At 36.2% G+C, this 14683-nt stretch overlaps 1 protein-coding gene across 2 annotated transcripts in view; it reads left to right on the top strand.

Annotated features, from left to right (window-relative positions):
* Nucleotides 1-86: 86 nt before the first annotated feature.
* LOC146458676 (transmembrane and coiled-coil domain protein 3-like) overlaps nucleotides 87-14683 on the top strand; it is a 31802-nt gene continuing 17205 nt past the window's right edge. Inside the window, exons 1-6 of one of the 2 annotated variants that reach the window (XM_085090392.1) lie at nucleotides 87-860; nucleotides 5171-5302; nucleotides 7476-7543; nucleotides 9771-9874; nucleotides 12443-12644; nucleotides 14193-14261. In XM_085090392.1, coding sequence (XP_084946518.1) covers nucleotides 698-860; nucleotides 5171-5302; nucleotides 7476-7543; nucleotides 9771-9874; nucleotides 12443-12644; nucleotides 14193-14261 — 738 coding nt within the window. In that variant the 5' untranslated portion in view covers nucleotides 87-697. Of the gene's footprint in view, nucleotides 861-2327; nucleotides 2702-5170; nucleotides 5303-7475; nucleotides 7544-9770; nucleotides 9875-12442; nucleotides 12645-14192; nucleotides 14262-14683 lie in introns of those variants that run through there. The other variant, XM_085090393.1, reaches the window with a different exon arrangement.

Genomic DNA, 14683 nt, shown 5'->3' with positions numbered 1-14683 from the left:
CCGGAATAAGATTTCGGCCATGCGCCAATGAAAATGTCCTGTCACTTGATAACTATATTCAGTGCTCTTGACATGAGATTGCCCAAGGTCGTGAATTTCTGTAATTGTCTTGAATTGATCCTGATGCATATGCAACAAGGTACCTCTTGTTCTAGTCGACAAGTAGTGCGTATCGAAGTTCTAGCTTCTTCCAAAGAGTCGCTCAATTGATCATGGATAAAGCTTTGCTTGGGGACTAGTTGCCACTGCTTATCGGAGCTACAAAGACGCGCTGCTCAGTTTTGGCCGCGGTTTTGATCTGCTGTTGCTTGGGATTTGAACTGTTGGTTTGCGGTTGCAGAGCCAAAATTTCAAGATGATATAGCGATATGAGTCAGTGATGACCTTCTAACAATATTGTTGACTTGTGTTGTTGGTGTTTTGCTTCGAGTTCAAAACAATCAAGCGTTCAAGACTTTACAGGATCATTGGGTTAACCAGTCAGTGAAAGCTTTTTTGCATATCAAGGTAACAAATATCCGGCAGAAGTTTGAAAGTCGTTTATATACAATTTAATTCCACGTCAGTATTTCTTGCCACAGCGATGAAAAAAAATTAAGCGATCGACGTCATATAAACAATCTGAGGCATTACGCGGCAGGAAAACGTGGGTGAAAAAAATACAAACACAGGTGCGAAGTATTGCGAACTAAACTCAATGGCTGAAAAAACTCGACACAAGTCGATTCAGGGAGACGTGTCGATTTTCATTTCTACTCCTTCGCCATCTTCTCGCCGGCGATCCACTTCGTTGGCCAGACAGAGGTCACGCTCGCTTACAGAGGAAGACACGAACCGCCTTTCCATTCGTCGCCAAACAGGTAAGGTAGCTAACAACACGTAGCAACACTGAGGCCCAATTTAAACGACACATTTCAGTTGAGACAGATGTAACTCAGGCCCAAACTACTAGCAAAAATTGAAATAAATCAGTTCAAGAATCACATAAACAACACGATAGTGACACACAGTGAGCTTGTAGGGCCAATATAGAGTGTAGATATTGTTATCAGTTATCAAGCTTAATTGATTCAATAACGCAACTAAAATTTTGCCGGCGATGTATACTCCATTAGGCTTTGTCTACTTAGTTTGTTTGTTCGTCTTGTTAAGGCATGCTTCTGTGTAATTTCTAAACAGAGGTTTATGTTACATGAAATTTTCGTTAATACCAGCTATAATGACTATCATTTTGGAGAAAGTAATACAGGTGTAATACGATGACACTACTAGCTACTACTGTACCGAGTTTGACTGTACTGGTTTACAGCGGTTACACATAACATAGGTTGATCAGATTAAAACGGACAAAAGACTCGTTTGTAATCTGTCGAGGCATATACATGTATACAAAACTGTCACGAGTAATTCTAGAAGTCCATGATTTTGACATCTAAACATTTATTTTCCAAATATCCTGTGCAATAAGTTTGTCACGGAGGATGCTCGCACAGACGTCAACAAGAATACCCGGCGTATTTTATGCGAAAAATATCGGAGTCTACTGGAGCAAGTCTTGGATATGCAATTACTTGACAAGGGGGACTGGTGTGATTGCCTTAGGGCTTTATACGGCTAACAGTAACGTAAAATTTGTGCGTGTCTGCGAAGATACCTCTGCATGCTGTGAATTTTGTATCATAAACAGATCAACATAGCATGACAGTATTTACGTCAAGGAATGTGTAACAACAAGTGACCATAACTATAGTTTCCCTTTCATATCAAACATCCTGAAGCCATTTTAGCCGGAAACAGGATTGAATGATTTATAGAAGGACTGGAAAAACGTTCGGCCGTGAAGTGAGTGAAGGCCAAGGTTACAACATAACTCGAATTGATCAGAGAAGAAAACTGGCAGAAAATCAGATAGTTAGAAGTAGGCCGTTTATCCTGGCTAAAGGGTGGCTCTAATCTGATCTCTGTAAAGCCTAGGGGCCAAGGGCGAACTAGTCTAGGCGGCAGCACAATCGGTGCTGGCCGGCCGGCACACACTCAGTGAAAATATACACGGTCCCCGTGTGATAGACTGTTTTTCCACTCGGTCGAAGTAAACGTGTAATAGACAGACGAATAACGCCAACCCTTTCAGTTCTCATAACGGTCCATTACCCATACATTAATTATTTTTATTTCATTGCCCATACAAGTCATACAATAAATGGTAAGAGAGCGGTTCCGTGCTTGTTGAACAAATACATGTAACAGGAAAAACGTCACGGTTACGTCACTCTCAGGTCCCGGAAATGTGAATAGTTCAAAATGGCGAAAACCTGCGTTAGGGAAACTTTTCTGTGTATATAGGAATCCTTTGGCGTTCTTACGAAAACCAGCGATTTTATTTTACTTTTTATCGCGCGCTATTTTGGTAGCCTCGATTTCAAAAACTACCGGGTTGCATTGTGGGAACTAAGAAGATAAACACTGTGAAATACCGTATTTTTATGCGGATTTTTGATTTCAGAATGAACGCTATTTTGATCGTCTAATATGTGATAAATCTGATATGATAACTCTTTTCGGTGACCGTGAAAATCATAAAAAATCTCTATTATCTATCAACAAAGAAAAGAGTAAAAAACGAGAGACGAACGGGAAAATTTCGCCATTGTGTCATGAAACATGTCGAAAGCACCTTATTCTCCGAGGAGACATGTTCGAGGTAAGCTTTATTATACTTGTGTGTGACAAGATTTTTCGCTATACTGCGCGAATCACAGCAATTGTCTTCATTGTTTTTAAGCCTGAGATATTAAAAAGTTTAATTACTGGGGAAATTAGACTTGGCTGAAGTTTTAAATCTGTTATGTCACGTGTACTAAACTAATCTTCTCAAAAGGATTGAAAATCAAATTATAGATCATACTTATTCTACTTTGCGCCCGCTTTTTTCACCTAAAATTACTTAATTTAGGAATTTTTTTCTCGGCTTAACACTGCGTTACGAATGAATCGTTGGCCTATCACCAACACTGTATACAAATTCTATTTTGACCCCACTTGGAGGTCATCCATTAAACATGCGAGATCGACATCCCTATAATTATCATTCGGACGATCGTTTCGTCACTAGTAATCATTTATTCATAATTTCAGTTGGCAATGATTCGGCCTTATAATTTATTTTTTGCCAATTTTGTTGTTGATTTGTCGGTTGGAGCGAAGTTCATCCAGGTTTGAACGCGTTGTTCGCTCGTCCGTGAAAGAAGCGGCACGATTCCCTCAGGGCCCTCGATTTGAGGTAAACGTGACGGTAAACGTTTAAATTTGTCGTCTCCTAAAGTTATGAATCTTTTCAGTATTTTCAACGATTCCCTCGACAAGGAAAGCGGTTAAGAAACGTGTAGACAACCATTTACTGCTGTGTTTTCGTGGGATTCTCATTTTCTTTCTGTCATGTTTCAGCTTTTTGAGAGGGATTTCTCTAAAATTAGGCTTCCAGTGGCTACGATTTCTCCTTCATGCTGCTAGCATTTTGAATTGCAGATTTGCATTTGATGTTGCCATAAGTAGAGCTATTTGGCAGTTTTTAAGGATTTTTATCTACCTAACTTAAATTGTGACTAGCAAGCAATGAAGATTATATTATACACTGCTGTAGTTCTTAAGATGTTACGTTGAAAAACCCTTGGAAAATTATTACGATTTAGTTTTCGTCGTCTTTTTAAAATGTAACCTCAATACATTTTAATTAAAATTGCACCAGTGAAACTGAATTAAAATCTTCACTAATTGTTGTTTTGTAAACACTTCATATACAGTATATCACTTTTTGACACCAGTTAGTGGTAATGAGGATTAAGACGTTAATTTGCATCATGCAGTTGAGTTTACTATTTTTACAGAAAAGGTTTTTCAATACATAATATTGTACATGGAAATTTCGTATACCTTAAGATTTCAATTTGCAGTATGGCATGGATCAGTTTCAAGAATTTCGCTGAAAAAGCAAAATTATCTGTCGCTAAATTGCCTTTGTATTTTTTACTATGTACCTTCAGGTGCGCCTCCAGTTTAGCAGATGTATTGCCTCTCAATATACCCAAAACCCAATATTGAATTAAAGCTATTCAAATATTTCATTGATATTTTAAGAAAAAAAATTCCTGAGTAAGCTGTTTTCTGCAGTAGTTGAAACTTGAAGGTCCAGATTGTTTTGCAAAAGTTACAAATCAATGTGATTTTTGGAAACTTTTTTTTTCTGAAGCCATGATCCCAAAGGCTAAAAAATTTGTGAGGGTTTTCCTTAATTCAACTGGGTTCAAAAGTGGATTCCCAGGAAAACACAAAAATTTCCGAGAACGTCTACAGCTCATGTTGATTTTGTTTACAATCACACATGTTTCGCCTTAACACAAAATCTCGAACAGGGATTTCTTCGCTATGAAATCACTGATTTCCTCTTTTTAGGTAGCCGAGTATTCCTTTAGTTAGAAGTTTTTCTTTTGATTTACAGCATTGAAAACCTGTGTTTTCCTTCCAAGAACCACAAATTGCCACCTTGAAAATCCACGGCAGCCATTTTGAATTGAATACAAGGATTTTCCGTACAAATAAAGCCGACTAAGATCTTGTTAACCCGTCGTGGTGAACTCGACCCAACTTCGGGTAAATTCTGCAATTCCGAAAGCTTCTGATTTACGGATTTACGCACAGCATGATAGCATAGTAGCTACTGACCTTCCCAGAAGGCAGTAGCCACCAAAATGGTCATTTGTGCAGTAACATCTTATAGCATCTTATGAGTAGTTTTACTGCAAATGTGAAGTAGTTTTACTTGACTGTCATGTAACCATGTGTCTTGGGAAGTTCAACTGGCTTTCATTGTGGCCACTTTTGCCGGTGGACCACTGTAAGCTAGTAATTTCTAGAATAAACCTTGCTGACAGTCATATTGAATTAATGAATACCTATTGATGGTACATACATGCACTCTAACAACAACAGCAACAATTTGTTTACAAATTTAGATTATTATTATAAAGGGCTTGTCCCACAAATAGCCACAAAGCTAGTCGAGGCGGAACAAGACAAAAAAAAAAAATTACAGCAAATTACAAACATTCTGGAAAAATGGAAAACTTAAAACTGTTTCAACTGTTAAAACTGTTTGAATCTGTTTTTAAACCAGGGTTGCAACTACAGCTGCCCCACAGGACTCCTAGATCACTAAACGGCAGTGCCACATCTTTGTCGTCTTTGGACACTCCTCCGGCAGGCTCACGCTCTCCTTCTTCTCCTCCTCGTAACAGTAGATCATTTGGTAAGAAAGGATTTATGGAAGCTCTTAATTCTTTTGTTACTGCACTGTGAATTTAACGATATATAAAGATAGGAAAACTTAAAAGTGTAATAATATTTCCATATTATACTGTAGGATCCGGTATAAGAATGTTAAGTAGTGTTCTGGATAGACCAGTTCATAACTGAGTGGTAGAGAAATACTTCATTTAATTTATGGTTTTGCAGGTAATACTTGTAGACATAATTTTTTTAAATACTCATTGCTTTCATTTTACTCTATCTTGAGAGGTTTGTAAAATAATGTAATTAGCTCATAAAATAATTATTTTGTACATACAGTGTATATCCTATAAGGTGTTTATATTACATTTTGTAGACCCATACTTATTGCCAGTGGTCACTTTGATAGCCTCAGGGATGTTTTGCTAATTTAAGCTGAAGTGAGATTGAATCACACCTTAGTAAATATTAATACAGTATACTTATAAATAATATAAATAATAAATAATATTACTTAACTTAAGGCTGGTTTCCATATGATCGCGGATCGCACACCATTACAGAAGATAGAACCATGTTCTGTCTCCTGTGTGTACACTGTATTAGACAGTTCTGAATTTGCTACAGCTGTAGTCTCAAAAACAGAAGGCATACAAAAGCCACAATTGAGACAAATGTACCTGGATGTTTCCTTTATAAGTACTTTATACATGTACAGTACAATTTTGTCAATTTTTTGCCTTTAAATATTTGTAAATAAATAAATAAATAAATAAATAAATAAATGTAACTTGTGTTGACCATAGACATAAGTCATGTTGCTAATAAAAGGGTGTCCTTAAGAAAAAAACATGAATAAATAAGATGTTAATCTTTTATGTGAGTTGCTCTGCAGAGTATTAAAATGAGTCAATCCAAATGGATAACAATCAATGAAAATCAACCATGTTCAAGGTCACAAATTGCTCCTCATTTGTTTTGTCATTGATTTTACCAATTACAATATTCTTAATAATTTACATGTATGTGATTTTCTTGATTCCAAAAAAATCAACATTTAATACACCTGAAAAAGAGGTTGCGCAAAATTAATACCAAATCATATAACAAAACAACTGGAATTTGGAAGTACAAGAAGACATGTTGGTGCTTTGAGTCAATAACTTCAACATTTATGACGCAACCTCATAAAAGCAAAAAGGGACACCCTGAGAATAAATAATAATAATCAACACACTCCTCTGTTTAATAAATATTTGTAATTCTATTTAGTTAATTGGTGACAGGTGCCCACAGCTCAGGGTTAACGTAAATGATAAAACACTGACAAAATTATGAAATTTAGTACACTTTTGCTCTAATTTTTCACACAATTCCAAAAATTAAAACTCGCGAAATTTGACTCCCAAATTTTCTTGAAATTGAGTATGTGCGAAAAGGAGTACGAATATAAGGAATGTGACATAACTTTTATATATTAAAATTATCATTGATTGATACATGTACAGCAGTTGATATTGATTGTCATGTGTTATTGATTTATTAATTTCATTGTAACCCCAGTTGTATGCCAAACCCAAAACAGACTGTACATGTAAGTTGATCTTTGCATGGCTTACCATGATCACTGTATGTGTGTAATTCATAAACTTGAAATAAGCCTTCTTCAGGTATTTTACAAATTCAGGTGTCCCCTTAGATCAGTGTTAACGTTTTTTTCTTAAGTATGCTTGAAGTAAACATAACAAATTGGCTTTAAGACAATACATGTAAAAATTTGAGAAAGTGTCAAAACAAACTTGACTGTCTTATTTTCAAAATGCTTTTTATCAAAGAACTGAAACCAACATAAACAGTGTGATTCCATCCACACTTATAAAATTATTTGTTTAGATCAGTTCTTAACAAGCCTCATTATTGTTTTATTGTTTCATTGTTTTATGTCCTATTTTAACTTTATAAATTTATCATTGACATGTTTCATCACATTTTAGTGTTCATAACATTCTTACCAATGTTAACTGTTGTTATATATTTATTTATGCTAAATTTTGTATTTTACTTGCACTTGAAAATGACCTTGGAGAGGTCGAAACATCGTGATTTTCTACATTAACCTCTATCACATGTAAGTGTTATGAATAAATACCTGAGTTAGTTTAAACTTAAAAAAATGGTTTGTTCTTCTTCAGGTATCCAAAGATTATTTGGTAAGAACAAAGAGAATCATGGTACACATAGTGGAAAAGAAGATTCAGAGGTACAAGCTTAAGTGAACATATGAGACAATAATTATGTTTAATTATCAGAATTATATTATATATAATAATATAAATAGACACTCAGAAATAGTAGAAATTGAAAAATAATTTCATGGTTTAAGCCTGGTTTACACGTACGACCCAAGCATAAGCATAAGCACAAGCAGAAGCAGAAGCACAAGAAAAGCAAACTGAAAAACAGTGACAAGTTGTCAGCCTACCATATTGAGGGGGGGGGGGGGGGGGAGGGAGGAGAGAAATCCAAGAGCAGTGTGTCGTTATTGTGGCAGTTTATTTTGTCCATTAATAGTTATGTAATAGTTACTAAAATAATAAAACAAATTAAACCTGATGTGGAACTAGCAATGAAAAAAACTGACCTTACAACCCTGAATTATCATCTGCATAAATTATGGTTATTGAATACAGTGTAAGCTCTCGTAAGCGGACACCCAGAGGATGCAAAAAAGGTGTCTGTCCCTGGAGCTGACCATTTATGAGAATATTTCTCCTAAGCCACCACTACAGGTATAAGAGATAGATGGCCACTTATGGGGGGTTGATTGCACAGGGGGAGGGGGAGGGGGATTTGGTAGTTTGCTTGTCTACAAGTGAACGCGCTTGGAAGGCAAATTTTTTTATAGGTTTTGTCCACGGCAGATTCGTTTTCCAAATTATCGGTAGGCTAAAAGTTTCCACTGTCCACGAGCCGTGTTTAGCCGCACCAGTTGTTGTCTCTATAAGTAACGTTTGAGATGATATCATGGTTTGCTTTTGCGGGTTGTAACAAGCCCAAAATAGATCAAGGCAGTCGGGATAAACAACTTGCGTATCGTACTGGCTAGCTGGTTTCGCTTTTGTTTGGTGAAGTTTGTAAATGCACGACATCTATGGATCTTTTGAAAAGTTATGAAATTGACGAATGCAGTTCACAGGAACTGGTGGAAATGTTGTTCAAAGAATCCCTCCTTGGTAGTCATGACTGTGCTGTGGCGAATTTTTCAATTCGATTATCAAATCCCGCGGGAGCATCAGAGACAAATCCCGCCATGTGCAAGGTGTTTTGCAAGCCTTAGTTGTGGTTTGCCAGGCTTGAAATTTGGTATGTAACGATTAACTTGACAATTTCAAGGCAATGATTCAATAAAAGTACGATTAACATAGATTTTCAACGGTTAACACCGACTGCTCTTAAAAATAATAGATAGTCTTTACCTTTTAATAGAACTGCCGTTAATCGTTGAAATGGCTACATGTCTTCCTGTTAATCGTGTAGAATGCTAGTATTTTGCGTTATCAAGAGTGATATGTCGACAAACAGGACAAAGCTGGATTTTACGCCAGGAAATGGACACATTTTCTCTTGGAGAATGTAACTGTTTACATTTCGGACATTCCTGTCACGTACGTAGTAGTTTGTAACAGAATCAAATAAAAGCGTGACAGCATTCTTTTCGTTGCTCCCGCAGAAAACACCGCTTTCGTGTGCCGTGTTTCAAAGACAACGAGTGTATATTGAATACAAGTATTTAATCCTCAGTGCATAATTGTCCTTTTGGTCATCCAGTGTCTATAATGTTACCGATATATCTTTACAAGATGGTAAAATTTCTCAATGGCATTACTGTAATACGAAACACAAAGCGGCGTGAAAAAAATACTGGACAATGGTTTTCAATCGAATTGCAGTTCACATGCAACAGTTTGGACAAATCTGAGCTACATCGAAAAACGGGCTGAAATTCGACATAAGTCGGTTATGCTCCCAGCCCTTCAATTATGATTGTTTTGTTTTATTGCCTTATGCAATGTCGCAATAATGGCGTTAATTGTAACATTGCTTATTAGTGTCTGCTGGTTTAAAGCACTATTACACAACTATTTTACATAACTGTAAAATCACTGGGACTAACAGTGATGTGAGGTCGATTGATTGTAATAAGGCTAATGGGATTTCCTCTCGGGTGTCCACTTACTGGAGCTTAAAAACAAAGTTTGTATGGTAGTTCAAACAGAATTTTTTTAAGGCGGTCGTACATGCAAGTGGAGCTGTTCGTTTACGAGAGCGTCCATTAAGAGAACTTCCACTGTAACAATTAGTAATGGTTAATTTTCTAATTAGAACTGACAGTAATGGACCGCAAACAACACTTGAGGTCACTATTCTTGCTCATGGTGGCTATACTTTAGTAAAACAATTGACATGTTTTCTGTTTCTGCTTTCAGAGTGAAGATAACATAATCAAGACCAGACTGAATGTGCCAATAGAGAGGCAAAGACAGTTCTCTAAAGTCCTGGCTGAGATAAGAGAAAGAGCTATGCCATCATCGTAAGCTGGATTATTCTTTTAAAAATAGCTAATAATAAATGTGTACTCCTTTACTGTGGTGATGTGTTGCACTTTACAGCTCAAATTAATACTGTATACACTGTCTTGTAAGAGTTTGCAAGCTGTACAGGTCCTGTAAGGTTGCAGTCCTAACTGCATGTATTACTAACAATAATCTACTACTTAATCCCACTGTACATGGAGGTTGGATAAAGGGTGATTTGCAAATGGCACAAAATTTAAATGTTGTAAAATAAAGCAGTTGCATTGACTTTTTAACGATTAAATTTGGTAATATGTTCAATAGATGTACAGTATGTGGCCCCTGGTCTGTACACTTTTCATTGATGATGTAATTTTCTGAAAATGATTCTGAAGTTCTATTGATAAGTTTGCTTTGTTAATCTTGGTTCGCGGTATCCCTGTTACCAGTGAAGGACAGTTCTAAGTTCAAGTTGACACAAAAGTGGGTAAATTTTGTTTTTATAAAATTTATTGGTTGACATGGCACCACATTTTATTTGCTTTTTACTTGCTTTTATTTTTAATCCCCATGTATCCAATAAGAGGTCTTCAAGAACTAATGTTTGGTGTGAATGATGAATAAGGAATGTTTTCCGACTGAACAAAAAAATTGTGTTGATGCACAGCTTAAAGGTAAAAAAAAAATCCAAACTTGAGAATAAAGGAGCCATATCTACCACTATGGCAAGCAAAAAAAAACAAAATTATTAAAGAAAAGTTGTCTTAGATAAAGGTAAGGCTTCTCTGATCTGTTTACATAGTTAGTAAAACTGCATTAAACTTTATGTAATTACCATTACAAGAAAGAGAGAATTTTTAACCTGTAAACTTTGCAAAATAATTAAAAATTAAGTAAACTCGTCAAGTAAAGTTATTACGTCTGAGACATAAAGTTGCAGCGCTGCATGGACCTCACTAAGTTATTAATAAAAGTATTTTATGCTGTTAAAACAAATCTCAAAAGCATTGATCCTCGGGCCAATTGTTAGATTGTTTAGAAGGGCACACATAACTTACAAGCAAAAGTCCTGTCAACCATTTTCTATTATTCATGCTGTTAATACCTAATTCATAAATTAACACCTTTTGTTAGCTTTAATACCTATGTTGCAAATTTCCAAAATACAATACATGTACATGTACCTGTACATGTACATGTTGTAGTGCCTTTTTTTCTTATTTTAGTTTTCTCTGGATGTAGGCTTTGTAAAAGGAAGTGACGATATTAAATAATTTAATTAAGTTTCATTCATGGTCAAAAGCTATTCTCTAGACTCCAATTAAGTCAGCTATTATTTCATGTTGTTTAGGAAATGATCTCTCTTCCCTGAAATATTAATTTCATTTTTTTGAAATTTCTCTTAAACAGTTACCAATCCAATAATTTTAATTATGCAAATTCCTGTACATTATAATAACTATAAATTATGTATAGGAATTTGCATCAGATTGGACTGATGAATTGAAACTGTTTTTGTGTAAAGGTTGCATGTACTTTTGAAGTGTACAGACCAGCTGTGGCCTTTAATCTAAACTGCCATTTTTGAGGATGACAAAGTGATTGTGCAAGTGCATTCAAGGCTTGAGACTTACGGTAGCCAGGTAGCCGTAGACAAGTGAAAATTCAGCTTTGGCTATAATTCACTGTAAAGCACTGCAAGTTTAAGGTTTGCTCTTTGACTAGCCATTAATTTATTTTTGGCTACAGTAGTAAAAATTGTAAAGCACTGCAAGGTTGATCAAACAAAAATGAAAGTTGTCTAATATGCAAATTGAGAGAAGAGAAACTTCACCATTCTGTTATTTAAAACAAAGGCCTTTAGCGGATTTCATTGACTTCAATGGTTTAATAAATATTAAAACAATAAGTTGAAAAAGCTACAAAGGGTAACAATCAATTCTTTTCAATCTGAGGTTTTCTTGTTTTGGCTAGTAAAATCAGACTGTTACTAACCCACTGGGTTAGTGAGCTGAAAAGCTAGTCTCCTGCCTTGTGCCATTCACTATTGCCTTTTTACATGTTTGCTGAATAAATCTCAGCTCACTGCTCTTCTTCTGTGATCAGAAATACATGTACATGGTTCAATAAATTTCGTATGGTACAGTACATGTTCTATAGAGGCTGAAAGTAGTGACTGCTGAAAACAACTGCTGTTATAGTGTTACATAAAAATCTGAAATAAGGTACAGTGTATGATAACTAACTCCTCATTGCAGTCATTACAGTTCAGCCACATGTCTTATATAATATTCAGCTTCACATTTTGTTATAAACTGTTCATTTGTGAGTAAAAATTAATGAAGCTACACTAATCAAAATCCAATTAGTAACCTGTCTTAGAGGTCACTTAGAGGTCCCATCAAGAAAATTGAACTGTAATATTCATTACATCCACTTACAGCTTATAGCCCTTTAATATTGACATCCCGAGTAACAAAATTCATTTGGTTACTTTAATTCTTATTAACTTATTCTTTTCTTCAAACTGTGATTTCTGTGATTATAAAGACAATTGTGTGAAGTGTGTTTTTGTGGTTTTTCAGTCTGGGCAGACGGCGCAGCAAGACCCAAGAGTCACAGTCAACTGACTGTCGTAACAGTGGTGACAGTGATAGTGGAGGTCGGCCACGGGGAGTCACCTCTGCTGCAAGCTCTGCTGTGGGTGTGTCGTCAGACCAGCTGCCACGAGGAAGAAGTGGAACAGCGCTGTCTTTAAATGAGGATGATTCTGCAGATGTGGATTCTGTATGTACAGTAATACCTTGTAGTATCTGTAGAATCCCCTCTTTACTGTAGATGAGAAATTTAAATCACTCTGGGCATTTCTTTCTGGTGGAAGTACAAATGTGAGTTTCAGTGAGCATAATGGAGGAGTTAGTAGTATATTTCATGACTACACATTGCCCATTTTGGAAAGTTTTACAATACAATTGTAAAACGCAGTTAATGGAACGTGACGCCCTTAGCCCCGGGTGGCATCTCTACGTACTGTACTTTAGACTTATCACTGTATCATTGTCACGTTAGTCAATAGTCACATTGTAATATGTTGCGACATTGTCTGGAGACAAGTTAGTTCGCCTTTTCTGTATGGCTAAACCAGTGAATGGTGCATTCATGTCACGTTTGCTATGATGTAAAGTCTACCATAAACATAGTACAACCCTGGCCATTGACCCTGACATTGAACGCTGTCTAGCTTTAAATGTGCGATAGAATGTTCTAAGTCACACTTGGTTACGACGTGGTTTTATCTACTGTTAGGCTGTAAAAAAAGTGGCACTGCTGGCCTAGCTGTGCTGCTGTTGCAGTGCGTTGTTGTGTTTTGTTGTTGTTGGCCTAGGTGCAACTGGAAGTGCCAGAGAAGTGAGGCCTTAAAATGGTCACGCAATAGAAGTCGCCAGTCACGCCAATCGCCGAGCGGTGTCCCCCAAATTAATGCCAAACGTGTCTTGTGGTCCTTACTTTAGTTTATTACTCTACGTTTCATTAAAGCTTGTGTGTTTGGATACTCTAAACGGAACAGTAACACTAATGTTAAGTTCATCCGCTTGTTGCGGTGTTAAAAATTTAGAAAAAAGGCTGTGTAATTGAGTGTAATATGGAACTTCATTTTTATCATAATATTGTCAACATAATTATAATTTTGCAAACAAAGGTAGTGTTCAATTTGACTACCATCAACACTGGCAAATAAGCCGCACTTGCAGATATGCAACACCCTAAGCTTAAAAGCTCAAATTTTGGAAAGAGTTCTTTTCTTCCAAAAAATTCGTAGTTGTGTCAAGAGAAAAATCAACTGTTCGTCAATGAATATAAGCTGAAACAAAATTCCATAATAATTATTATGTACATGTAAGATTATTGATCATTCACACGGTGTGAAGATCGTGTCCATGGTGTACTAAAATAGTCAAATCTCCCCCATCCGCCCTCATTCTTCAGACAAATGTAAAATCCCAGAGGAACTCAACCCTGGATGATTAGTGTTGAAGGATAACAGAAATGTAAATTATGGGACATTAAGTGATCAATTTTGCTACAGGTAGATTGGCTTGGGACCTTTAATGTGTATTAGATAACTCCAGAAACTTCAGATTACAAGTGTGAAAGTGGGAGGTCAAAATAGAGCATAAAGTGTTTCTAAAAACAATTTGTGACAATTGTGTAGTGCAAACCAGGGAGTGGGTTGTGATAGGTGTCAGCTAGGAGGCACTTTACAAACTGTTGGCTGCCATGAAACTGGAGCAATGCTACTGATCATGCTAATGTTCAGTTCTGTTAACTTTTCAGCTGGATGGAACATTCAGCTCCCAGGAAAAGGAGGGTACAGATGAAGTGGATGCACAAATTGATTCTGAGGTAACCTGCTGAATAGTTTGTTTCAGTGAAGATGTACAAATTGTCAAGTGAACCTTACACCAGAGTATAATTGGATTCCAAAGCTTTATAAACTACATGTACAGTGTGGGGTTGTTTATCAAATGAGGCATGTAAAGAACTAATCAGCAAACAGAACTTTGTTATGTTAGTAATTCAAAGGTATTTTTGCTGGGTTTATCACTTGGGCAGAGCAAAGCAGGTCTTAGGAAGGGTTAATGAAATCCAAAAACAGAATTAGGGGTAATCATGCATTTTTTTTTAGAGATAACTAAGTGACAGTAATGCTAAAAAGATTAAAAATACATATTATCTCTAACAAATGTGTGACTATCCCCAATTTTCTTTTTGGTTTTTCAGTAGCCCTTTTTAAGATATTCTTTTCCTGCGTAGTCATAAACCGC

Source organism: Pavona decussata, unplaced genomic scaffold, assembly GCF_977016875.1.
Source record: "Pavona decussata unplaced genomic scaffold, jaPavDecu1.1 SCAFFOLD_232, whole genome shotgun sequence".
NCBI classification, from domain to species: Eukaryota; Metazoa; Cnidaria; class Anthozoa; order Scleractinia; family Agariciidae; genus Pavona; species Pavona decussata.
The sequence above is the reverse complement of the archived record's forward strand: the minus strand, read 5'-3'. Positions and strand labels throughout refer to the sequence as shown.